General features: G+C 48.1%; 1 protein-coding gene across 5 annotated transcripts in view; it reads right to left on the reverse strand.

Moving 5' to 3' along the window:
• The window catches only part of Afap1l1 (actin filament associated protein 1 like 1), a 56,790-nt gene that overhangs the window by 26,132 nt on the left and 5,433 nt on the right, over nucleotides 1–25,225 (reverse strand). For all 5 annotated transcript variants that reach the window (XM_038331836.1, XM_038331835.1, XM_038331833.1 and 2 more), the window contains exons 2-5: nucleotides 4,102–4,230; nucleotides 3,117–3,200; nucleotides 2,277–2,374; nucleotides 1,043–1,151 (exon numbers count right to left, since the gene is read on the reverse strand). In XM_038331836.1, coding sequence (XP_038187764.1) covers nucleotides 1,043–1,151; nucleotides 2,277–2,374; nucleotides 3,117–3,200; nucleotides 4,102–4,144 — 334 coding nt within the window. In that variant the 5' untranslated portion in view covers nucleotides 4,145–4,230. The remainder of the gene's footprint in view (nucleotides 1–1,042; nucleotides 1,152–2,276; nucleotides 2,375–3,116; nucleotides 3,201–4,101; nucleotides 4,231–25,225) is intronic.

The following is a 25,225-nucleotide window of genomic DNA, read 5'->3' on the forward strand; positions in this document are numbered from 1 at the left end:
ATGGGTTTCTTGCACATCCTAGAAAAATTATGAAAACCAATGCACGAGTGAGTATACCCTGTTAGAAAAAGCAAACAAATGAAACAGTGTTCTGTAGAGCCTTCTGTGCTTGGTTTTCTTCCATGACTGGGTCATTCACATGGTTTCTCATGGGGCAGACCTGTTTCATTTGCAGTTTGGCGGGTGGAGAATATTCTGCTGTGATGTGGGACAGCAGGGAAGTGGAACACCAACATTACCAGTTACAAACCCAGCTGCGCATGCTTGAGCATCTAAACCCAGTTTCCCTGTACACTGTCAAGTCCCTCTGCTGAGTAGAGGACTCCTCATCTGGTCCTTATGCAAAGGGAGGGCCACCTGCTGCACACCGGGGAAGTCAATGGGAGAACAAGGACTCTCTTTTGTGGCTAATTTAAGAGATTTTCTAAGGTAATTTATCCCATCAGTAAAAGTACACGCACAGAAGTCTTTCGTACATATTTAGGTATACATTATATATGCTATTTGCAAGCATTATGCTATAAGTAGATCATAACAAATATAAAATATTAATAGTTTCTAAAAAGATGATTGAACTATCTATAAATCAAGCCTCTCCTATTTCTGCCTGTACCACTGTGTGACTCCCTGGGGCTGGAGGCTGAACCATGAAGCTTGGTTTAGGCCAAAGGCCACATCTTATGATGTCCGTGACTTGGTAACACGATCATCTATATGTATACACAGAAGAAAAACCATGACATTGCAGGCTGAGAGTGGGAAGCAGGGCTGGCAGCTGTCACTTATGTCCTGCACTCTCTTACGAATGGAGCTAGCGCCATTCATAATAATGGAGAACAGAGATCTTCAGAAGACAGGGGTCCGCCTCAAGTCACAGAACGGGGACTAGAAGCCAAGCCCCTGGCCATGCCATTGGTCCCATGGTTTGGAGCTCAGGGCAGCTCATCCCAGAGAAGGGCGGCAGAGCTGGGCAGGCAGTGGCTTATGACTTGCTGCTCCTCAAGGAGCGAATTCTGTAAGCCACGAGGGGACCAGAACTTACTGTGAGAGCTGATGTACTCGGGGGACTTGCCGGGCCCCAGGGGAAAGGCTTCTTCATAGTAATCCTCGGGGGGAGGCTTGTTGGGCAGTGGTGGAGGCACGTCGGCTGTCTGCAGGGGAACAAATAAGGCCTGTTGAAGTAAGGCAGCTGTGGACACGGCAGAGGGGGGAACAGGTGGGAGGAGGGAGGGAGGGAGAGAGACTGGTTGCCAGGAGGCCAGGGTTCCAAGGATGCAGTCTGAACGTGAAGCTCTGAGCTGTTTTTGTGTGTTGAGGTCTCATTATGTAGCCCAGGCTGGCCCTGAGCTGCAATGCTCCCATCTCTCCCTGTTACATGCTGGGATGACAGTGTGGGATGCTGTACCTGGCGTAGCCATAGCATCTACTAGACTCAGAGCTGGCAACCGGAGAGCCCATTCGTGCTGTTCTGCTTCTGTAAATTCTACAAGCGTCGGAGTGCCTTTGTAACGTCCAAGAGTCTTGCGGACTGCCCCGAGTGGCTGTTGTGTTTTGAGTGGGCGCATCCACAGTGCTCCAACATTGGTGTGAGCTCTGCCCCACACGAGGAGCAACGGGACAAGTAAACACGAGGTATATAATTGAGGGAGCAGTGGAATCTGGGGTCAGGAAGCCTCAGCTTTTCAGCTCAGTATGTTCTTTTACTCGCTGCAGGATACTGGGTGCATCACCTAACCCTCTCCCTGAGCCTTATCTGTAAAATGGGGACAGTAAGCGTGCCATGCACATCTGGTTGCTGTATGTGTGTGTAAGTGAATTAATAACTAGTACCTGTGATGGAGGTGATGATGCTGAGAGTCTGTGTGACAAGCAAAGCTTATCTCTAACTCTGTAGTCCCAAGGCTGGGAATCCTTTACTCTGTAGGTGTGGAAAACTCAAACTCCAGGGGAAGTGTTTTGCTCACAGTCTCATGCAGAGCAGTGGGGATGGCAGAAGCCCCCCCCTCCCCTCACTTCCTAGTCCAGAGCTCTTTCCTCTCACCCATGCATGTAAACTGAGACTGGATGGTTAAGTCCTTTGGTCCAGAGGGTGCAAACTAGGCTCGTCACCGTCTCCCTACTTGGCAGGAATCAGGGTGGGCATGCCATGGTCCACACGGCACTGCATCTGCCCTTCACCATCACCATGGAGAGAAGAGGGTCCTGCACAGCAGCAGTGGTCCCTGGGGTTACAGCAAGAGCTTCCCCCACCCTCGTTGGTCAGGGCCAGGACTTACACTTCTCAGAGATGGACTCTTGGTTGGCTCAGGGCTGGCTCCCTTGCTGGGTTGTTCCCCATCATCCGACATATCCCGAAGGTCACCCAGGTCACAGTCTACAGAGAAAACCAAGGTGGCAGAGGGGAAAGATGGCTGGGCTTGGGGTCTGGAGGCTTGCCTGTGAAGCCAGGCCCTTCTTCTTCCATCCTTAGCAACCTGCACAAGCAGCCGAATAGAGTGAGCCCTGGGCTTCTTCCGTAGGTCGGCTGTGCTAATCTGTCTTGCCTGGCTTCTAGACAGAAGTCATGGTAGAACATCTTTGTGGGGTGCTTTGGAGGTCTTTGAGAATATGACTTGGAGGCATGGGGGGAGGCTCCTGTATATGTATGGGGCTCCTATGTCTCTCTGACATACAGGGACTGTCGTCTCAAAACTCTCCTAGGCCATACATCTCTTAGATAAACAGCACTTTCTTTCTAGGATGGCTGCACGGTGCCTTCTCTCCCACAAGCCACGCTGGCTGCTCTCAGGCTCACTCAGCCACTCTCCCCTGGTGATAGTTCTTATTTTCTGCTGAGTTGCTGGGCCTCTCAGCCAGGCTCAGGGGCCACAACTGATGGGTGACAATGGCTGCAAGGGAACCTCTGTGCTGTGCTGTTTGGCCTGCACATTCACTCCTGCAAGCTTGGGGTAGGTCTCCAACTACAGACAGAGGCTTTCAGAGCTACCGGGCTCAGGGTGAAAGTCAAGAGCAGCACAAGGGGGACCTGGTGTGTACGTGTGCATGTGCGTGCATGCACGCGTGTGTGTGTGTGTGTGTGTGTGTGTTCTTGGCTAAGGTCAGGAGAGGGAACTTACCAAATTCTTCAAAGAGAGACTCCACAAAGCTGGGACCCGAGTGCAGGTCTGCAGTATTCACATACAGGAAGGAGACTTCCTTTGCTGAGGGAGGAGGACACGCCAGTGAGGAGAGAAGGCTACCTCACCTCTTTCTAGTTCTTTGCATGGCCACTGTGATTGCGATTTCTGCCTCCACACACAAGGGTATCCAGAAGTCTAGGCTGCTACAGGCCGGCTCAGGGTTGGCGAGGAGAAAGGGCTCTAGTGAGGAGGAACCTTCGTCCCTGTCTCCCCGCCCCCACCCCAGTGATCTTGTGAGGCAACAGGTGACATTCTGTTTGAGGAGAGTATGACTCACTCAGAGTTACCTCATCCTTCAGGCTCCCAGAGTCTTGCAAGGATGGGGTACAGTTTGTGAGTTATGAAGAGACAGTATGCCATCTGATGACTTGCAAGTGTCTCCGAGAGGCTGGGGCAAGCTGCTAAGTAGGCAGCGAGGAACACATACACGTCTTTAGAGGGGGCAAGCGCAAAGTTTGTGGGGACTGTTTAATCTGTGAGGATGCGTGTGTCAGAGAGCACACAGGAGTGTATGTCTATGTGCAAATGCATGTCGTACACACACGTATACATTACAGTGTAGCCAAAGCATGTGCTTCTGTATGTATGTATGTATGTATGTATGTATGTATGTATGTATGTATGGCATATGTTAGTGCTTATCTTGTGTAATGTGTGGTGTATACAGTGTGTTATGTGTGAGAGCGTTGTGCTGTGAATCGATCATGTGTGGTAAATACATGAGCATGCAAGCTCCATGTGAGTCTGTGGAGGGCTGGGGATAGAGGAGGACACACAGGACAACCGAGACTACAGTGGAGGGGCGGGGCCTGGGTCACAGCCTGGCACCTGCTGCGCTAGGAGGCTTAGACATCCCTTACACAGGCTCCGGGGTGAATGGTCCCATTGTGGTCTGTGTTAGGTGGGACTCCTCGGGGCTGACCTGGGAGGGGCTGCAGGTTCTGCAGGATGGAGGCCACGGCCATCTTCTTCTCCAGGGTACTGTCACTGAGGTACTCATGGTCCAGGAGGCTGAGGAGTCCGGTAAGCTCTGGGATGAGCTGCTCCAGTACTGGGGAGGGACAGTCAGGCCCTGAGTTAAGCTCTTGTCCCTATCCCCTGGAGGCCAGGACAGCAGGGGCCAGCAGGCAGTGCCTTGTTTACCACAGAGACACAGACAGGGGCCCCCACACAGCTGTCCCACAGCTTGTCCCCAACCTCTCTGGGGAGGGCCCTGCTCAAAACCCAGTGGCTTTCCTCCAGCCTTCCTACTCTGCCTTAGACCTCAGATGGCCTTGGCCTGCTGACTGACTGGGCCTCCATGTTGGCACATCTGAGCCCAGGCCACCCTGGGCAGGAGCGGGATGGCCTTCCTTTGCCTCAGCCTGATTTGCAGGCACAGGAGCTCCGAACGTATCTCAGCCGGAGTCCCCAGCTGCCCAAAACACAGGCAGGAAGGAAGCCTTCCTGCTTCATCCATTCACATGTTCCAATCTCTAGAACCTTCTGTTTCCTGTGCCAGAGCCAAACGAAGCATTAACCCTTCCTACTCCATAGCCCGAACTAGCACTGCTGTTCTTTCCGCCCGAACATGGGTGCATCTCGAGCCTCAGTGTGCACAGGAATCATGTGGATTCTTGCCAAAATGCAGATTCTGGTTCAGGAGGTCTGGGGTGGGAGCTGAGATTCTGGGTTTCTGACAAGTTCCCCAGGTCAGAGACCCCAGCGACTCACGAGACCTCAGAGCGGAGAGTCCTTGAAAGGCGGGAGCATGCTAAGACCATTTTGTCATCGGCATTTCTCCGTCCCATAGAGGACTTTTTTGCCTTAGGGACAATGGTCAGCTTCATAACAGCTGTAACACATCCCTGCTTTATGACAGACGACACATGGTGACTTGTGTCGAGCAGCTATTACGCGTTGTGCGAACAAGCCTTTATCTTCTATCATCTGACCCTCAGATCATTATTGGTCCCGTTATATAAAGGATGAAATGAAGATGCGAAGAAGTTGAATACAAATAGCTATGAGGAGTCTCCACTGACTCCTCGCCCCGTTTGCTTAGCCAGGGGACCTTACTGCCTTGAAGCGTCTTATTTGAATCTACCAACAATTCTGAGGTAGATGTTGGGATCACCTCACGTTTTAGATAAAGAACTAAGATAGAGAGGCCACCGAGAAGCACCTAGAAGAGCTTGGACTTTCAGGTCCGTGAGTTCCTAGTTCAGATCCACTAGGCAAGGAGGCGCTGATGTGACTCGGCAAAGGCTCGGATTCTAGGAGGGTCATCACTCTAGCGACCCTGGGCCAGAGTACAAGGCTTCAGTCTGGGGTTGTGGGGCTTTCTACAGGCTACCTAACTTCCCAGTGATTCGGTTTCTTCCTCTCTAATCGGGCAAACCTTAACACACCTCACAGGGGACTCTGAAGGGTTTTTCCAGCACTCCTCAGGCATTCTTGCTGCCGCTGAATTCACCCCACTCATGTTGGGTGTACAAAAGGCTTCCCAAGTGTGGGTTAACCTAGGTGTCTCACTTTCTAAGAGTCTAGGCTGCAGCCTGCTCCACAGAGTGCTTCATGATGGCCTTTGTTTCAAAGAGACATTGTTTGCACAGTGGCACTGTTGAGAACAGGCAGTGATTCCATCTCTCTGTGGCACGTAGGCATTAACCTAAAGATGGAGCAAATAAACCAAGGTTGACAATCCAGATGGAACGACTGCCTCAGGAACATTCCAGCCACTGGCATTGTGGGAGCTACCTTTGGAGCACTTTCTAACTCACTCCCACTAGGCTGCTCTGAGTGGTCTGATAGGAGGACCCATTTTCCAGGACACTCACTGAGGCTGAGCAGAGTTCAAGGACCTGCACAGCTTCCAAAGAGTGGAGCTCACTGCTTTCCAGCTGTGGACTCCCAAGGCTGCAGAGAAGGAGACCTGTTGTCCGCAGGGCCTGAGTCCCCAGTGCCCCAGAGGGAAGGGTCTGGATGGGGTAGGAGCTCCCGTCTTTAGAGCAGGAACCATTTAAGTTTTGCTGCAGCCAAACTTCTACTGCCTGGAAGGCAATCTTTTCCAAAGGACTCATGGACCTTGCTGGACCTCAGGGATGCATGGATTTCAGTTAAGATGACCTCAAAATATTTGTGGGACATATATGTCATGATGGTTGCTCTGGGGATTAGAGAAAATAAAGAGGACATTATCCCAGCAGGCTTTCTCTCTTTTCTTTGTGTCTGTCTGTCTGTCTGTCTGTCTGTCTGTACACACACACACACACACACACACACACACACACACTGGTATTCACATCCATACCTAACCATTCACAAGGGATATGCTCAAGTGTGTAAACACAACAGTATAGCCTTGATCCTTTGCTCTGTCAGCATGCTGGGGGTACTGGGCAGAACAGCCTTCTGAACAGCATTCTGATTTTTTTTTATCTCAAAATTCTTTTATACTTTTAGAAATTCTTCAGGTCTCAAGAAGCTCCCATTTGCAGTGGGTTGTGTTATCAGTGCTGCTTAACGACTAGACCAAGAGACTGGTCCACCACAAAGACACACATGCAGCCCAGCAGCCTTCAGATCTGCCATCTTTACGTGCCCCTAGACCCTTAGACACTGTACCTGCACACTTGTGCAGAAGGAGCACGAGGAAGGCACACTGTATGTTAGTGTTATGTTGAAATACTTTTGACCCAGGCTTGGTAGTGCAAGTTCCAGCACTGGGAAACCCGAGGCAAGGGGGTAGCTTGAGACCAGGGAGCTAGAGATCAGACTGAAGTCACAGTGAGATCCCCACAAACAACAAAAGGCAACAAAAAGTAGCTTTGATCTTGTGGTCCCCTTGAAAATAGTTTGGGATGCCCAGGTGTTTCTAATCCTCAGGCAAGTGCCCAGTGGCAGGCTCAGTCTGGCTTCTCCAGAAGCCATACTTATATTTATTGCCCTGCACACAGCTTGGTTGCCCTTTCTATAGGAACAACCAGGTTCTGAGGGAATTCTCTGAGGTTATCACAGCAGCTTTAGTACTAAGCTCTGCAAGGCAATTTATTTCCTCTCTGGTCTTTGACAGGATCACATATGCAAAGCCTTGACTTCTAAGTACCCCGTCTCCCTATTGAGGATTAAACTCAGGGCACCTGGACATGCTAGGCAAGTGCCTTACCACTGAGCTACTCCCTCCCAGACCTGAAGGACTGATTACTGAACAGACATGAGTCACTAGAATCCAACTAGACAAAGGAGAAGGAGGAGCTAAGTGAGAAGATGGCGTAGAGCATGCAGACACAATGCTTTCTGCTTCCCAGAGAGAAAACTCGCTTGCAGTAAATGAAGAAGACCAGTCCTTGAAGCTAAGCAGTCACCTTGTGCTGGGCAAGTGGTCTGAATGAGAACGTCCCCCTAAGGCTCATATGCTTGAATGCTAGGACCAGTCAGTGGAACTGTTTGGGAAGGATTGGGAGGTATTACCTTGCTGGAGGAGGTGTGTCATGGGGGGTGGACTTTGGGTTTCAAAAGCCCTGGAAAGCCCAGTCTCCCTCTCTCTTTCTGGCTATAACTGTCACGCTAGATGTGAGCTCTCAGCTACTGCTCCAGCACCATGCCTGCCTGCCGCCATGCTCCCTGCCATGATGATAATGTACCAATCCTCTGAAACTGGAAGCCAGCTCTCAATTAAATACTTCCTTCTATAAGTTGTCTTGGTCATGGTGTCTCTTCCCATCAATAGAACAGTAATGAAGACAACCTTCACTGCCCTAGGAAAGAGAAAATCAAAGCTCAAAGGAAGAGAAATAAGTGCCTCGGATTTTTCTTCAAAGCTCAAACTCCCATGCTTTAACCTCCTACCACACTTCAGCTTAACCCAATAGCTTGGAGACCAGGATGCTGTGGAATATTAGTTGAAGTTGTGTTATATTCTTTTATGCTGTGGAACATTTGTTTAATGATGCAAAGATGTGTTGCATTCTTTTATGTTGCATTTATTTAACTCTATGAAGCTGTGTTGCTCTGCCTGTTTAAAACTCCTGATTGGTCCGATAAGGAGTTGAATAGCCAATAGAAAGGCAGGAGAAAGAATAGGCGGGGCTAGAAGGCAGGGAGAATAAATAGGAGAAGGACTCTGGAAAGAGATGATGAAAGAACAAGAAACGAAGGAGAGGAGGACATCAGGGACCAGCTACCCAGCTACCCAGCCACCCAGCCAGCCACAAAGCAAGAAGTAAAGAAAAGTATATAGAGTAGAGAAACATAAAAGCCCAGAGGCAAAGGTAGACGGGATAATTGTTAAGAAAAGCTGGCAAGAATTAAACCAAGCTAAGGCCAGGCACTTATAAGTAAGAATAGGCCTTTGTGTGTTTATTTGGAGCTGGGTGGTGGGCCCCCTAAGAGTAAAACAGTAAAAAACAACCAACTACAGCAGGGTAGGAGGGAGGTGGCAGAGGCAATGCCAGGCTTCCTCTCCAAACCCTCTTTGTTGAAGGTGCTGGGTTACACCTTCACCTGTGAGATTCTTTCTGAGGGGTGAGGTTTCTGCTACATGGCCATCTCCATAGGCAGCCTACCAAAACTTCACAGCCCCGACTATCAGCAACAACAGCACTTAGAGGAGCTTTCCTGCATGGAACCACATCCCAGAGAAAATGTTATATAACCCTGTGGACACAAAACCATTCAGCCAGCACCAAGCTCTTCCAGGATAACAGAGTTCACAGTGTTCTCAAGAACGCTGGATACAGAAGTATGGTCCTGCTATGGGGGATTCTCCTAAGGGATTTAAACCATCAGAGAAGGCTTCTGGGTGTCATGCAGATGACAAGCTGCACCACCACCAGGGCAGCAGCCTTGAGTTTTAGGTAGACTAAGACTCCAGGGTTGTTGGAAATGCAGACTCCTGGTCCTCTAGGCCAGAGAGTGACTTGGTAGATCCGCACGGGGGTCCAGAGGCACCAGGGTCTAGAGGTTAGCGTTTGCCAAGGACTCAGGTGCTTCTGCCCTGGCAATGCAAATTTCAGTATCTGCAAACATGCCAGCAAGCATCTATGAATCATATGGACTGAAAGAAAACCTTTATCATTTAAGAAACCACTGGACTGCCCCCTCTGGATAACAGAGAGCCAACGAGCAAAGGGATAACACTCCTACAGAAGATGATCAGTAGCTTCAGGGCAGAGTCTGGTGCAGTGGCTAGCGATCTGCGTCTAACCCCAAATGAGCCTTGGATTCTTTTTTTTTAATTTTATTTTATGTACATTGGCATGAAGGTGTCAGATCCCCTGGAACTGGAGTTACTGGCAATTGTGAACTGCCATGTGGGTGCTGGGAATTGATTGAACCTGTGTCCTCTGGAAGAGCAGCCAGTGCTCTGAACTGCTGAGCCATCTCTCCAGCTCTGAAGTCCTTGGATTCTTATATTTTGCACTTGTGCTGAGCTCTGGTCTTTCTGTTCAAGAGGACCCCCTAGCCTCAGAGCTCTGGGGACTCGGTAAGACCCTGTTGTGCCTATAGCCAACACTCATTAAGCGACTGCTGTATTGTACACTGTGGTCAGAGTTGTTTCTGTTTACTAACACCTTCCAGAACTTTGGATTCCAAAGCATTGACCAGTTGATATGTGTGGACAATGAGTTATACTTATTAACACAAGGCACACAGAAGATGTCTAATGAAAACGATATTTTGATGACCTAGCCCAGCTCTCCCATTTTAAAGATCTGCAAAGCGAGGGTCAAAGAGGTTGTGCGACTTGGCTGTGGTCACACAACTAGTCGAGGCAAAGGAAATATCCAGTGTGAAACGGACATACAATTCCCCCGAGTCTGATGTTTACGTGGAATTGTGTCAGAGAGGCTGTGGACTCCTCTCCCAACACTGTCATTTTCCAGTTGGGGGGATCCTTGGAAAATTTCTAGACTTTCCTAAGCTTCCAATCTCTTAGTAAATGGAATATTAACAGTTCCTGACCCACACAGTGAAGGTGAAGTAGTAATAGCACCAGATAGTCAGTCTTCATCTATGTCTTCTCCCAGAAAGGTGCTCCAGAGGTGTGTGTGTGTGTATGTGTGTGTCGCGAGGGAGTATGTAATGCAAGAACAGGGACCTGCTAGTCCTACCATGAGGACAGCTTACGGGGCTGGGCCAGAGCTGAGTTGGCAATGGTGGTGACAGAAAGCTGTACAGCCTCTTCCCCACTCAAGAGGTTCAAAGCCAAGTGAGGGGACATGATTCTTTAGTTAGAGGGATCATCAATGTCACCCATGAGCCAGGCCTCTACTGTTCTCAGCCACCCATTTATAACTTGTTCCTCTCCTTTACTCCCCGGTCCAGGCAACATGAGTTTTTGTGGGATAGACTAGGATATCAGCATGGGAAAACCCTGAGTGTGTGCTGCCAACACGGGCGCAGCCATGTCTAAGGCAACAGTAGCCTCAGACCCATGGGAAATATGGCAGTCTCCCTGCTTCCCAGGGGTGAGGCTCAGAGGGATGACAAAGCCTTCCTTTGGTCCAAGTGTGAAGTTGGCCATCTGTACAGAGCCATCTACCATAGTTTTCTTTCCAGATGCCCACTCCTATGATCTGAAGAATGCCCCCTAAGAGTTTAAACCTGTCTTCTTGATCTAGCCATGTATTACATATATACCACAAATATCTCTCTCTCTCTCTCTCTCTCTCTCTCTCTCTCTCTCTCTCTCTCTCTCTCTCTCTCTCTCTCACACACACACACACACACACAGAGCACATACCCTGCCTCCTGTATAAAACAAACACAATAAGCTTCCAGAGTACTGCGTCTCTCAACCAGAGGGTGCAGTCTACCAGATCCCAGCTTTACAGTGTGTGAATGTGTGCACGTGCGCGTGTCTGTCTGTCATTTCTTTAGCCCCAGTCAAGTCCACAGAGTTATGCAAGGATTTAGCACATCAGGACAGAATAATCTTTATGTCTAAAGTTTATTTAGAATAAATTTATTTGGTTTAGTTTAGTCTTAGAGAGGTCTAATAAATTTTAAAGACTAAAACCAAACAGGAAAAACGGTCTAATTTTCCATAAGTCTTTAATTTTTTTTTTCAAGTGAGAGTAGAGAAAGGTTTGGACACAGAAACTCGAGACGAGGAGCAATTATTCTCTGGGATGTAAGGAGGTTTCTCAAATAAAATTGGAATTTTCAGATATACCTAAGAGTAAATTTCTGAGTGTGTATTATTCCTGGGAAGAACCCGTCAAGGACAAGATCAATGATCTATGCTTCTCCCCACACCCCACCGAAACAATCAAAACAGGATACCATGTATCAGAGGTTAAGCCTCAGGCCCCAAGCAGTCACTTGCCCTGAGCCCTGAAGTGACTTCAAGAAAAGCTTCAGCCAGAAGGATTCTTAGCAATTGATGCTATGAGCATCATCACACTGGGTATTTAATGTAGTGCTGGGATCCAGTCCTTATTGCCCTTGTGTGTCTTTTTTAGGGGGGGGGTCAGTTTCCCTCATTTGGGTCTCCTCCATGTTGACAAGAGCATGCTCATGCCCAGCATGAAGTATAAGCTGAAGGAACCGTGAAGAGAATGAATTTATGGGCACAGACTTTTTTCTTGTGTTGATAAAGTCTAGCAGCTAGCTGATGTGATTTAAACAATCACATCCATCCCATTAGTGACTCAGCATAGTAAAGAGGTGTTTGGAAGAAGAAAAGCACAGAAACAAACAAACAAACAAACAAGCAAGCAAGCAAGCAAGCAAAAAACTCTGGTTAAAAAGGAAACCAAAGTCCATTTGCTCCTTTGGCTCAGCTCCCAAAGACTGTATACTGTCTTGTATCCCCCATGGGAATATAGCTGCGAATGACTGTGGGATGCGGTCTCTTGGTGGTGGGCATCAATTCTGACACATATACTGGAAATGGTGGGAGTCTGAAGATACTGAGCAAGCGGCCTGTGATGGTTCACTGTGACTGTCAACTTGGTGGGATTCAGAGACACCACAGACACAAACCTCTGGACACGACTGTGATATAGTGAGTGTCTAGATTGGATTAGCTGAGGTGGGAGAACCTCCCCTAAACATGGGTGGTACCATACTACAGGCTGTGGACCTGGACTGAATAAGAGGTACCAGGATCCACCACTCTCTGCTGGATCCTCCGTGACTAACTGCCCCACGCCCCTGTTACCACATCCTTCTTGATAGTCTGTGACCTCAAACCAGGAGCCCAAATAAACGCCTTCTCCTATAAGTTGCTATTGTCATTGCAACAAGACAAGTAACTAATATATCCCCAAGTTCAAGTCCTGTTCCCCCACTTCTTAGCCATGCATGTCTGAGACAAATAGCCCTCTGCTGTACATATACCACTATTAACCCACAAGTATGGCCCCTCAGTAGGAATGGGCTTGACACAGGAGAACATATGTAGAATGGCATTTAGTATATTGTAGGTATTCAGCCAACATGAGTGGGTTTACCTGCCTTAAGAGAACTTACATGTTATTTACATGCATTAATCTGTACAAGGTGGGCTAGCCCTGTTTTATAGGTGAGGATTTTATAAGTAGGAGGATGGCAGAATGGGAGGGGCTGGTTGTGATGTTTTTCTTCCAGAATGGGGCTCTCACGGGTGCTCAATTGGGGCCACCAGCACCACAGGAAAACCTAGGAGAACTGTCCTTTTGATCTGTGGGTTCAGAACTCTCTCCTTTCCTGCCAAAGGTCTCTTTCAATTTGCTGACTGGGACTACAGGGGCCCCAGCTTCTTCCTGTAGCTTAATAAGTGCTTCTTTAGAAGACCAAAGAACAGCCAAGTAGTAGGCAAAATGCTGGAAGTGACAGCATTGGTTAGACTAGCAGGGTTTTTTTCCCATCAAAATAAACATTGCCTGTTGTCCTGTTATATAGGAAGAGCATGGTATAAATGGACTGAAAGAGAAGCAGTAGAGATGCCCCGCCTGCCCAGCTAGGGTCTGGTGCTCAGCATCTTTCAGAAGTTCAGTCTTGGCCCTGTGGAAGTCACCTTGGAAGGCTTGTGTATGTTAATCAGAGCAGTGGTTTCCTGGCTGGAGAGGACTTGGGAGGAGGGAAGCTGAAGGACAGAGGAGGGTGTGTGTATAGGTTGGGGAGTTTTAACTCCCCTCATTTACTCAGGGTGATTTGGGGTAAGCAATTAAACTTCTTTGAGCATCATTTTCCTTCTAGGCATGAGGATGTGGAACTCCCAGATGTGCTGGCGCAGGGTGATGGGGAATGAATTGGACTTTTAAAGCAGGGTTATTAACAGGATGGTAGACTAGCACATTTCTTTAACCTGCTGCGATTTCAGCAAAATAGGGAGATAGGAAGTCAGAAAGGTCATAGGTTGTGGGGGAAGCAGTCATGTGGGCATATCTGGTGGCCCTATCTAGGAGCCAGGCTCGGGGACAGGCTCAGGGAAGTCCAGGGTCTTCACTGCGATCCCCAGCAGCAATTCTGTCCCTATTGAGGGGCTCTTGCTTGGAGAACCAGTTCCCAGTTCTGGGTCCCAGGGAAACCTTCCTTGCACATGGGAGGAGGTGGGGGCTTGCCTATAACGTCCCACTTCTGAGGAAATAACTTCCGGCTGTGGGATGGGGCTCTCCCAGAATTGTTCCTTTGTCTGTGGATTCCTCCCTGTTTAGCTCACAACGGAAACTGTTCTAGGAGGAAATGGGAAACTGTGACACCCGCTCCTTCTCCCACTCAAAATGGGAGCCTGCTTTTGTCTGGACAATCTGCACTGTCTCCCTCACCGAAGGTAGGGGGAGCAGCAGCAGTGCCAGGGGTATTCACAGTTCTTCAGTGATGTTCCAGAGGTGGCACTAAGCACTGCATGTGTCACCAAGCTTTTCCTCCTGACCCCATAAGGAAGGTAGGATCTGCTGTTCTATAAATGGACCCCGTGAGACTCAGAGAGGCCACAGTCACTTATTCAGAGACACAGAGCACAGACTGTGATTAGCACTCAGACCCAACTCAGCTGAAGCTTCTGGTATCTACACCGGAATCTTTTTCTGGCCACCTTTGTTACTAAGCACTTCTTGTTGGGAGGTTCTATAAAGAAGAGACTAGAGACTCAGGAAGATGAAAATGGGATTAATTCTGATTCTGGCCTCACGAGTTACTCTCATCACTGGACCATACACAGCCATTCTCATATAGCTGTGATTATGTAACGGTTATTATTATCATTTTTGTAATTGGTTATTTTCTCTGTCCTAAGCATCCACCATCACTCCACACTAAGCCAGCATCTTAACCGCCCTGGTCTTTGCACTCTCTGACGTCATCTTCAGAGCTGCCTTCCTCAGGCATTTGCTTCCTTTGTTCAGAGTTTTGGTGTCACTAGGTGAGAGCCTGAAATTTCATATTTTAAAGTTTTTTTGTTTTTGTTTTTGTTTTTCGAGACAGGGTTTCTCTGTGGTTTTGGAGCCTGTCCTGGAACTAGCTCTTGTAGACCAGGCTGGTCTCGAGCTCACAGAGATCCGCTTGCCTCTGCCTCCCGAGTACTGGGATTAAAGGCGTGCGCCACCATCGCCCAGCTTCATATTTTAAAGTTTTAACTATAAATTTTATTAAGAGGGTCTTAGGCTATAGATAACCCTTTCTTACTTTATCATTATTATGTTGCAGAGGGATTGTGCATGTTGCTGCCTGTCCTTGTGTTCCTCCCTCCTTTTTTAATATTTATTTATTTATTATGTATACAATATTCTGTCTGTGTGTATGCCTGAAGGCCAAAAGAGGGCACCAGACCTCATTACAGATGGTTACCAGCCACCATGTGGTTGCTGGGAATTGAACTCAGGACCTTTGGAAGAGCAGGCAGTGCTCTTAACCACTGAGTCATCTCTCCAGCCCGTGTTCCTCCTTCTTGACACCTACACGCTATTTTGCATCTCTGTGCCTCACCCTGTGCTTGCTCCCTCTCTGTAGCATCTCTGTATGGTAGGAATTCAGTTTTGCTGAGATCCAGTGAGCTTACAGAATTCGCTGGAGGCAACAGGTGCCAGGGTGAGATCTTTCTGGCTGCCCATGGTGTGCTGTGTTTTGGTACAGTGGAGAAAATGCAGGCACTGGAGCCAGAATCCAGTGGCTCAAGTCTTGGCCGCCTCCTCACTGACTACATGGCTTTGGTCAAGCTGCTTCATGTGTTTGAGCCTCAGTTTTCTGGACAGCAGAGTGGGTGATCATAACTGCCTATCTATTGTGTGAGACTAAAGTCTTACCGCCCCGCTTTAGCACGCAAGCAACGTGTGAACTGAGGTTTTGCAGACTCGTCAATTCCCACGAACTGTAAATATGTGGTGGCCAATAATGGTTCTTCCATGTGGAAGACTCCATAAAGATTCAGGAGGCAAGGCTCAGTAGCGGCCCGTGCAGAAGCTCAGGCAGAGGTGGAGGGTCGGCACCCAGAAACCTCAGTGCGAGAAAGCAAGCAGAAAAGGACCAACAGCTGCCTTAAGCTGCACTATTGGCAAGTAGCTATGAGCACAGGTCAGGCTGCACCAATGGGAAGCTGCTATGTACTTGTGTACAAACTCAGGCTGCACCAATGGGAAGCTGCTGTGTGCAAACTCAGGCCGCACCAATGGGAAGCTGCTACGTACATGTGTACAAACTCAGGCTGCACCAGTGGGAAGCAGCCATACACATAGCTTTGTTCTGTGCTGTGGCTCAGATATTTGAAGACTTGTCCTCAACTGATGTCTTAGAAAGCTACAGAACCTTACGATATAAAGGCTTTATGGAGGAAGTATATCACCAGGGAGTCAGCCTTGAGTTTTCGCTCTACTTCCTCTCTGCAGACCGACGTCACCATCTGTTTCACAGTCATGCTTCTGTCCGGCTCTCATCTAACCTTCCTTTAGTATCCGAGACCACCTCCCAGTGCTGTCCGCTCGTGACCACTGCTCCAGTGGCCACCTCCTTGCCCGTGGCCTCAGGCAAGGTACTTCTACATGTCTGTTTTCTCATGTGCAGAATGGAAATAATAAAACTGCTGCGAGCATCCAGGAGAGCACTGCACAGCATCCTCAGGCTAACCACGCTGAGCCTTATTATGACCTAAAGCCACCTCAGATTGCACACCAAATTGGGTGTCTTCTCATCAGATATTCGGTCCCAATAATAAGAAAAGTAATTCATAAAACTAGGACCGGGAGTGGGGTTACTGCTTTGTGATAAACCTAACTGTGTGGTTTGTTGACTTTTGGTTTGCCAGAGGAATATGGAAGAGCTGGGAGCTGGAGAAGCCCTAGGATGCTGTAAACAGAGCTCAAAGGGTCATTCTAGTGGGAGTATGGAAGACAAAATGTGGAGAGAGATGAGGCCAGCAGAAGCCCGACTCATGAGATCCCAAAGGGAAACAATAACTCTTTAATTCTGTGTCCCAAAAGAAAGGTGGTGTTCTGAGCCTTGGAGGGCTGGAAGGGGTTAGGGTGTGATGCAATGTTCGTCGGTTGCTAAAGCCAGAAGGAGCTCATGTAGGAGTGGAAGAAGAGCGATTGGCCAGAAGTGGCTAATTAGGACCCGGTAAACACTTCAGATGGAGCAGGTGCCTAAAATAAAGTCACCTTGCTGCGAAGAGTAGACCTAGAAGACTCCCATTTCAGGAGGAGAGAAAGGGGGGCAGAACTCCAAGTCTAATGGTTAAGTGAAGTTCTAAGTGCCTGTGATCATTGGACACGCAGGCATCTAATTCCATGGCCTTTTTTTTTCTTTCTTTTTTCTTTTTGTACCCTCTCCTGAGGTCTCCTAGGGGGAAGTCTTGGGACTTCTCTGGCACAGGGCCAACTTCATAACAACCCAAGACACATCAGAAGGTTTCTGCTAGCAAGGGAAAGGGAAGCAGGGAAACAGATCCTCAATCTGGCAGACAGTCCAAAGGGTCCTTCTGTGCTTGCCCTGAGCATCACAGCCCACCTGGACTATCTGTCTTACCAGCTGTGATCACTAACTCAGCACCATGATTAATAAGAACAAGGCTTTCCAGCTGCTTCATGGGTGCCTGCCCCAGTCTGGTCACTGCTCCTGCCTATGTTCCCTTCTGAGTGATCTCTGTCCTAAAGGTGTGAAAAGAGACACCGGCTGAGGAATGTCAGCTGCCTCGATGGCTGGGGAAAGGAAGGAAAACCCATTTGATTGTGGGTGCTTCTCACGGCAGTCCACAGTGTATCCACAATTCACTGTGCTGGAAATTTCTTCTATGCAGTGAACCTAACGTTGTGGTCTTGGCACTGCTCCTCTACCTAAGGAACACTCAGCTCAAGGCTCCCCACCAGCCCAGGAGTCTGTCCATCTTTGGGTAGAACGTTTTCAAAGGATCTGCTGGCCCCTCTCCAGGTACAACTGCGGTGCCAATGTGACACACACTAAGTGAAGCACGGATGCTGTCCTCGTGGGCTCACAGCTTAGTGGAGAAGGACATGGGATAACTCTGTCCTGCAACTGTGAACAGAGTGGCCTGACCTGTCCAGGAAGGCCACACATGCCTTTAAAACAACTCTCACAGGATGGCGTGGTGGCACAGGCCCAGGATCCCAGAAGTAGGGAGATTAAGGCAAAAGTGTTTCTAGGTCAAGGTCACCACCCTGGGCCACCCACTATAAGCACGTGTGTATGTGCTTGATGGGTGTGCATGTATGTGTGCATGTGTGTATATGCGTGCACGAGTGCATGTGTGTGTATGATGTGTTTGTGAGTGTGTGTGCATGTATGAGTGCATCTGTGTGTATGTATATATGATGGGTGTGAGTGTGTGCTTTTGTGTGTATGCGTGCACAAGTGCATTGTGCATGTGTGTTTTGCAAGTGTGTGTGATGGGTATATGAGTGCATGTGTGTGTATGCATGCATGAGTGCGTGTGTGTGTATGATGTGTGCATGAGCATGTATGAGTGCATGTGCATGTACATATGATGTATAAGTGTGTGCATGTGTGTATATGTGTATATGCGTGCATGAGTGCCTGTATGCACGTATGTGGGCATGTATGTGTGTTTATGATGGGTGTGTGTGAGCACGGACATACATGTACCATGACATACGAGTTGAGGTCAGAGGCCAACTTTCAGGTGTCAGTTCTCTCCTTCCACCATGGTTTCCAGGGATCAAATTCTATTAAATGTTGGTTAAGTCAGAGGATGAGCAGGGCCCATCAGGAAAGCAGGAGAGGCTTTAGGCAGTAATGAGGGGTGATCTGGTTTGCGTGCAGTGCTCTGGATCCACATAGCACTATATGATCATTTCCATTTTGCAGATGAGGAAAAGGACACACAAATGTTAAATACCTTGCTTGAGGTCACACAGCTTCTAGGCAGTGATGGTTGGGGCACAGGTCGGTAAGAGAACACATCATAAGCAAACAACACTGGGAACTGTCTCAGATACTAAAAAGGAGATCAGACAAAAGCTTGTAACTCCAACTCCAGGGAAGCAGAGACAGGCGGGTTCCTGGGGTTCACTGGCCACCACCCTAATACTTAGCAAGACCTGGACCAACAAGATACCCTATCTCAAGAAGATTCCTCCTGCGGTAGATGGGCACAAATACAGAGACCTGCAACTGGGCAGTGTCAGAGAGTGAGAGACCTTGGAATACTCGAATGAGCTGTCTCCATCAGATCTCTCCCCTTAGGACTCAGGAAACCCTGAGGAAGAGGAGGCAGAGGACACAGAAAGACTGTAGTCAGTGGGGACAGACAACACCTGGGATGACACCTGGGAAACAAGGTTTCTAGACACAACAGGATTTCTGCACATGTGAACTCACAGATGTGGTTCAGCATGCACAGAAACAACACAGGGCTAAGCCAGATGGGGTCCCAAAGAAAGACATTAAGTAGCACAACCCCCATTCATAACCCAGAAGCTACCTCTAGTTGATAACTGCTCTCAAAAGAAAAATTAATTTTCTCTAATAGGGTCTCACTAGATATACAAGCCACACTTAAGGGCAGGCCCGATAGTTAAAACAAAACAAATTCAATGTTATTTTTAGAGGGTTTTTTCTTTATATCTCATAATGTTTTGTCTAGGTGTTTATTTATTTGTTATTTATCATTTTATTTTTACCTTAAGATCGTTTGCTTTTATATTATGGTTTCCAATTTTGTTTCTGTATGTGAGAATATGTATGTTAACTCACCACCTGCATGAAGGTTTCTTGTGATTTTTCTTTTACTCTTTTTCTCTGTTTTTATTTATTATTATTACATTGATGCCTGTTTGTAGTCTAGTGAGAGAGAAAGGGTGTAGACTTGGGTGGGCAGGGAAGTGGGAAGGATCTGGGAGGAGTTGGGGAAGGGGAACTGTAATTAGAACCTCTAACCATCCAGCAGCTCGTCAGCATGGTCTGCAATCCTAAACTCAATTCTTTTTCTTGCCGAACTGCACAGGTCTTTGATGTCTCTGCTCTGTTTTCGTTTTCTCTCTTTATGAACCTGAAGAAGAGCAGTTAAGAGTAACCATACTACAGCCTGAATGCTCCCGTCTTGATATTTCCTTCAGCAAATAAATTACCCTTTACTTTGGAATTTAGCCGACTCCAGTTCTCAGTATACAGGCAGAATGTAGCCAGATTCTTGGCCAGACTGTAACAAGAATGGCCTTTCGCCCAGTTCCCAGAGCATCTCCAATCCTGCTGTCTCCCTCCAGTGTCAATAAAGGGTGTACATGAGCAAGAGCCTTGAGGGTGCCAGGGAGAACTCCGGTTCCTCTCTTGCTTATTAAGGAAGAAAATCAGATGCAAACTTGCATTCCAAGCCTCACTTTGAAGAACTGAACCGCAATGCTTTCTGTGCACAGAGCACCTTCCCATGCCTGCCTGGAGCCTCCTGATGGCTTCCGTGGAAGAAACAGGATTAAGTGAAAACAGGTACAGACAGGATCCAAAAGGGGTAACTAGACACTAGCAGGCAGCTAAGGCCCTTGACTCTGGTCTTATCTGTGTCTATAATTAGGCACACTACAAGGAGCGCAGCCTCCAAGAATAGGGCACACCCTGTTGGAGACCAGAGACTGTATGCGTGTGCGTGCGCGTGCGTGTGCGTGTGTGTGTGTGTGTGTGTGGTGTGGTGTGTATCGGGCGCTCTGTGGAGGCCCCTCAGGGCCCTGCTTGCTTCTTGCTGATGTTCTGGGCTGCAGGCATGTGGTTTTGCCTGCTCCTCAGCACCTTCTGGGCCTCTCTCTCCTTTCTACCTCTTCCCCCAGCTGAAATACCATCTGCGGTGTTTCTGAGGGTCTTGGCTACAAAGTGTCCCTTGACACTGTCCCTCTGGTCCTTTACACATTCTCTTTCATGGGCACTAACCAGATATGATTTCAGGTCTCACTTTTGAGCTTGCTCCCTATAGCCCTTCAGAGCCACACCTGGCTGCTAGCTAGAGGCGAGGAAAAGCCATTAGTCTCTCTGGTTTCCTGGCACGGTCCCAGGAGATTGGTTTTCTTGGTTCAAGTGTAGCTAAAAAAAAAAAAAATCTTCCTTGGATTCATATCAGCAGGATCTGCCCTTAGCACACCCTCCACCAAGAATGGGCAGGAAGGGTAAATATTTATTTTACAAATGAATGAATCTGATTCCATCTTCAAAAGAAAGCTTTTGTATAAATTATCATAATTTCTCCCTCCTAAGATGCCACCGATTTGAAGATGTTTTTATCTACTGAATAACAGCTTTTTTCAGGAAAGGGAAAAATGAATAAATTAACATGTCAATTGTAACATACACTCTGAGGTTTTTAAAGAAAAACTCTTTGTACCAATGAAATAAAAAAAAATAAAGATTGTAATTTTTTTCTTTTGGTTCTGGGTCTCTCAGAAAATAGGTTCTCAAACCTGACTCAGCCGCGGTGATGTAATGTACAGGCGGGTTCCCACAAAGTGTGCAGCAGAGCCTCAGATCTGACCCCTGGGGACTCTGGATCAGCGGGGCTGGCCCTGGCTGCCGTGCACTGACACCAATGGCAGGCTCTGCACAGCTAAGGGACAGGCCTGTCCCCAGAAGAGATGGGTTTGGGCAATGCCACCTGGGGGCTCCATCACAGACCTTAGGAAAGCTCCTGCCCTTGAACCTCAGGTCCCCACTGTAAAACCGAGGGAGGAAGCATGGTTTCCATGTGTTTTTTGGCAAAACCCATGGGATTTGCTTGACTTCCACGGGTGTGTGTGTGTGTGTTGTGTTGGGAGTAAGACAGAGGGAGGTTGCTGTGCTCAGTACTCCCACTTCACCCAGTGTAACTCTCTATTGCTTAAAATTTTGTTTGCAAAATAATTCTGAGGCTAAACGTAATCTGGAAAACAGGGAAATGGCCGTTCCCATGTCTTGCACTGTTTACAGCCCGTGCCTCTGTTTTCAGTGTTCCCAGCAGGCTCCGCACTCTCTCTACACCCTACCAAGAGTGGGCAAACACCTCTGGGAAGGCCTAGACCAGTGCTTCTCAACCTTCCTAATGCTGTGACCCTTTAATAAAGTGCTCCTCATACTGTAGTGACCCCAACCAGAAAATTATTTTTGTTGCCACTTTATAACTGTAATTTTGCTATTGTCATGAATAGTAATGTAAATATCTGATCTGTAGGATATCTGATAAGCGACCCCTGCAAAAGGGTTGTTAGACCCCCTAAGGGGTCATGACCTACAGGTTTGCAGGATAACCGCTGGCCTAGACGGTTCGTGTGTTTTAGGCTTTGCAGGACGCATAGGGTCTGTTCCAAGTACTCAGCTGTGGTCTTGTACCAGCTCATCAACAACACACACATAAGGACTGGACACAGTTCTTCACCAACAGCACTAATAAACCTGTTATTGGGCCCGTGGGTTGAGGTCTGCTGACCACTGTACTCTGCCAGTCATTGTGCAGTAATCTGTCAGGTGAAGAAACTGAAGCCCAAGAAGGTGACCCAAAGAGCCAGCGGATGTCCTCATCTTCCGTCTCCAATAGTGCACTGGCTTCCTTAACTCACAATGCTCACTCAGCCGCCTCTCCTGCCTAACCAGGACTGTGGGCCTCTGGGAACTGCAATGAGAGAAGGTGCCGGGACAAGACAAGTGCTCCGCTTCTCTCTCACAGATCAGTTTTCCTCCCGGTTCTTAGAGGGCTATAAAAAGCCCCCTGGCCTGCCTCCTGGGCAGCAGACTGCTGGTGAATTCCCCCAGCTGGAATGACCGCAATGTGGTGCCACATTCTGCCCCCACCATGGCCCGACAGCTGTGCCAGGGAGAAGAACTATGCCTGGCCAGCGCTGCCCCTCTATCCCCCATGACCGGGAGTCACTGGTATTCCAGAATGGAATTTTACATGGAAGGCTAAGCCAGCCTGGGGCCCTCCTGGATCGGCCTCCTAAGGCCTCTTTAATGCTAAACACCAGCTATAGTGGGACCGTTGGGAGGGAGAAGACTTACCACCTCAACTCACAGGGCTGCCTGTCTGTACCCCTTCATTGATGAAGGGTGTCCCTCAGGATGGTTCAGAGTTCCTCCTCTCAGTGCCTATCCCATTCCTACCTTGTGGTCTTTACCTAGTGAGCACTGCCCTGCTCCCAACATTCATACAAAACAACAACAACAACAAAAAACAATGTTAACGATAAATGGGACAGTATGAGAAGAAAAAAGTCACACTGCAAAGCAAATGTTCAACAGAGCCCAGAGACCACTGTGCCAGCTGCACATCTGACAAGGGTTAATATCAGAGAAACTATTCAGAATCCTAAAATAAACAGCAAAAGAACCAGTAGTACAGTTTAATAAATGAGCTAGTGAACCATAGTCCTCAAAAGAAGTACAAAGGACCAGTAAGTACACGGAAAGATGTCTGACACCCTTAGTCACCAGGGAAATACAAAACCACTAACTACATTGAGATTCCATCTTACCTCAGTTGTGGCCAGCGGCTCAGAAATAAATAACAACACAAGATTGTGAAGAGGTGGGGAGAAAAGAACCCTTATACATTCCTGGGGGGAAAGAAAGTTGACGCAGCCACAATGGGAATCAGTGAAGGGGTTTTTCAGAAACCAAGAGCTAGAATTACTATATCATCTGGTAGGCCATTCCTGGGTATGTCCAAAGACCCAAAAGTCTGCATGACACAGAGATGCGTGCACACCATATTTACTGTGGCACGTTCACAATTGCCAAGCTAAGAAATCAGCTCCAGTGTCCATCCGTGAATGAATTGGGGAAAATGAGGTTTGTATGCATTACTCGGCTACAAAAACCAAAATTGTCACCTGCCAGGAAGTAGCTGGAACTGAAAATTATCATGTTGAGTGAAGAAAGCCAGACTCATGAAGACAAATACATGTTTTTTTCTTCTCGTGTGGGCAATCTAGATTTAAGAAACAACACAGGAGCCGGGAGGTGGGTGCATGCCTTTCATCCCAGCACTTGGGAGGCAGGGGCAAGAGATTCTCTGAGTTCTAGGCCATTCTGGTCTGCAGAGTTCCAGGACAGCCAGGCCTACACAGAGAAACCCTGTTTCAAGAAACAAACAAAACGAACAAACAAAAGAAGAAACAATATAGAAGCGGAAGAGGAAATATTTGTGTACCCCTTTGGCTGGTAATTGTGGGCTTTGATAGTCATAGTCCCCTTCTTGCTGGCAATTGTGGGCATTTAAAGGCCACAGTATACTACACACATGTATGAAAATGCCATAACGTAGCATATTGTGTGATAAATGTATGCTAATGAGAAAGGAACTTAGGTTTGCAGGCAGACAGAGCTGAGTGGATAATACAGCCTTTTAAAGACCCTATAGCTTCATCTGTTCGATGGGGATAATGATAGTATCTACATGGACTGGGGTCATGGTGAGTGTCAACATGAGTAGGGTGTGACTATAAACACTCAGCATTTGGCATCGGTTGGACCCCGAGGACATAATGCAGAAAACACTCCTACACGTTGGGATTCGCCTGGAAATGGAAGACACGTGCCAGAGAGAACTAGAATCTCCTAAAAGCCCAGCCTCCTGAGGAGGACTGGTAACTGAAAGTCTTAGGGGAACTAAAACGGGGATGTGGCAGAAGACCCCACAGGTGGGCGATGCTGGACTGGTCTCTTTCAGGAAGATGCTGAACTTCTGGCTCTTCACCTATGGCTATGCTGTCCACTTCCTAGGGCTACTGCCATGGCTGGGACGAGCCACAGAAGAGAAACTCAAGGATGAACCAGTATCTGAAAAGGGACTCCAGCACCAGTTCTCAGTCTGATGATTCTCCTATCAATTGGCTGCTTCTTTCCCAGGGCATTCCCCTCCCCAGCCCATAAACTGTTGTGAAGTGACAGGATACATGACCACTGACACAGGGTGGTTGAGCCTTTGACCAAAGTTTTCCATAAATGCTTAGCTGGAGAAGCGAGCTCCCGTCTCTCCTTCACCTTTTGTCTTGTTCACAAATACCCCCACTTCCTTTGACAGCTCCCCACGCCATTGTGTTCGCAACAGAAAAAGCTGCAGGCTCATCTGACACGGTGGGGAATGAGTTCAGAACTTGAGCCCCTGCAGGTAAGCTGACTGAATACCGCCAAGCACTGGAGTGCCCCTCGCACGCTAAGCTCTGTATACATATGGTTCACATCTATCTCCAAGAAAAGGTAGTCTCGCTTTCTACATTTAGCTTCATCTGGGGACAGAAAGTTCACTAGCTTGTAGGAGTCTACACCGAGTGACAGATTCAGACTGCAGAGCTCCACTTGGTTGAAAGGTGGGAAAGGACTTTGAAAAGCCCTCAGTTACCTAGGGCAGGCAACAGGAAATCCTGGAAGGGTGTATGAGCAGGGCCAAAGGTCATGCAGAGCAGTGTATGGGAGCTGTGGTATTCACCAGTGAGAACAAATTCACCTGAGGGCTTTGCAAAATGCAGATTCTCCAGATCACATCCCAGAACCCTTGATGGGATCTCTGGAGTGTGCTTTCTCTGAGCTCCACGTGGGCATGGTTTGGAGCCCAGGCAGATTAGGGAAACACAGCTTTAGACACACAGGGAGTAGTCCTTGAGGCACGCTGGAGAAGTCCACAGTAGAAACAGGAAGACCCTGTAGGGGGAACAGGATAT

Source organism: Arvicola amphibius, chromosome 5, assembly GCF_903992535.2.
Source record: "Arvicola amphibius chromosome 5, mArvAmp1.2, whole genome shotgun sequence".
Lineage (NCBI taxonomy): Eukaryota > Metazoa > Chordata > Mammalia > Rodentia > Cricetidae > Arvicola > Arvicola amphibius.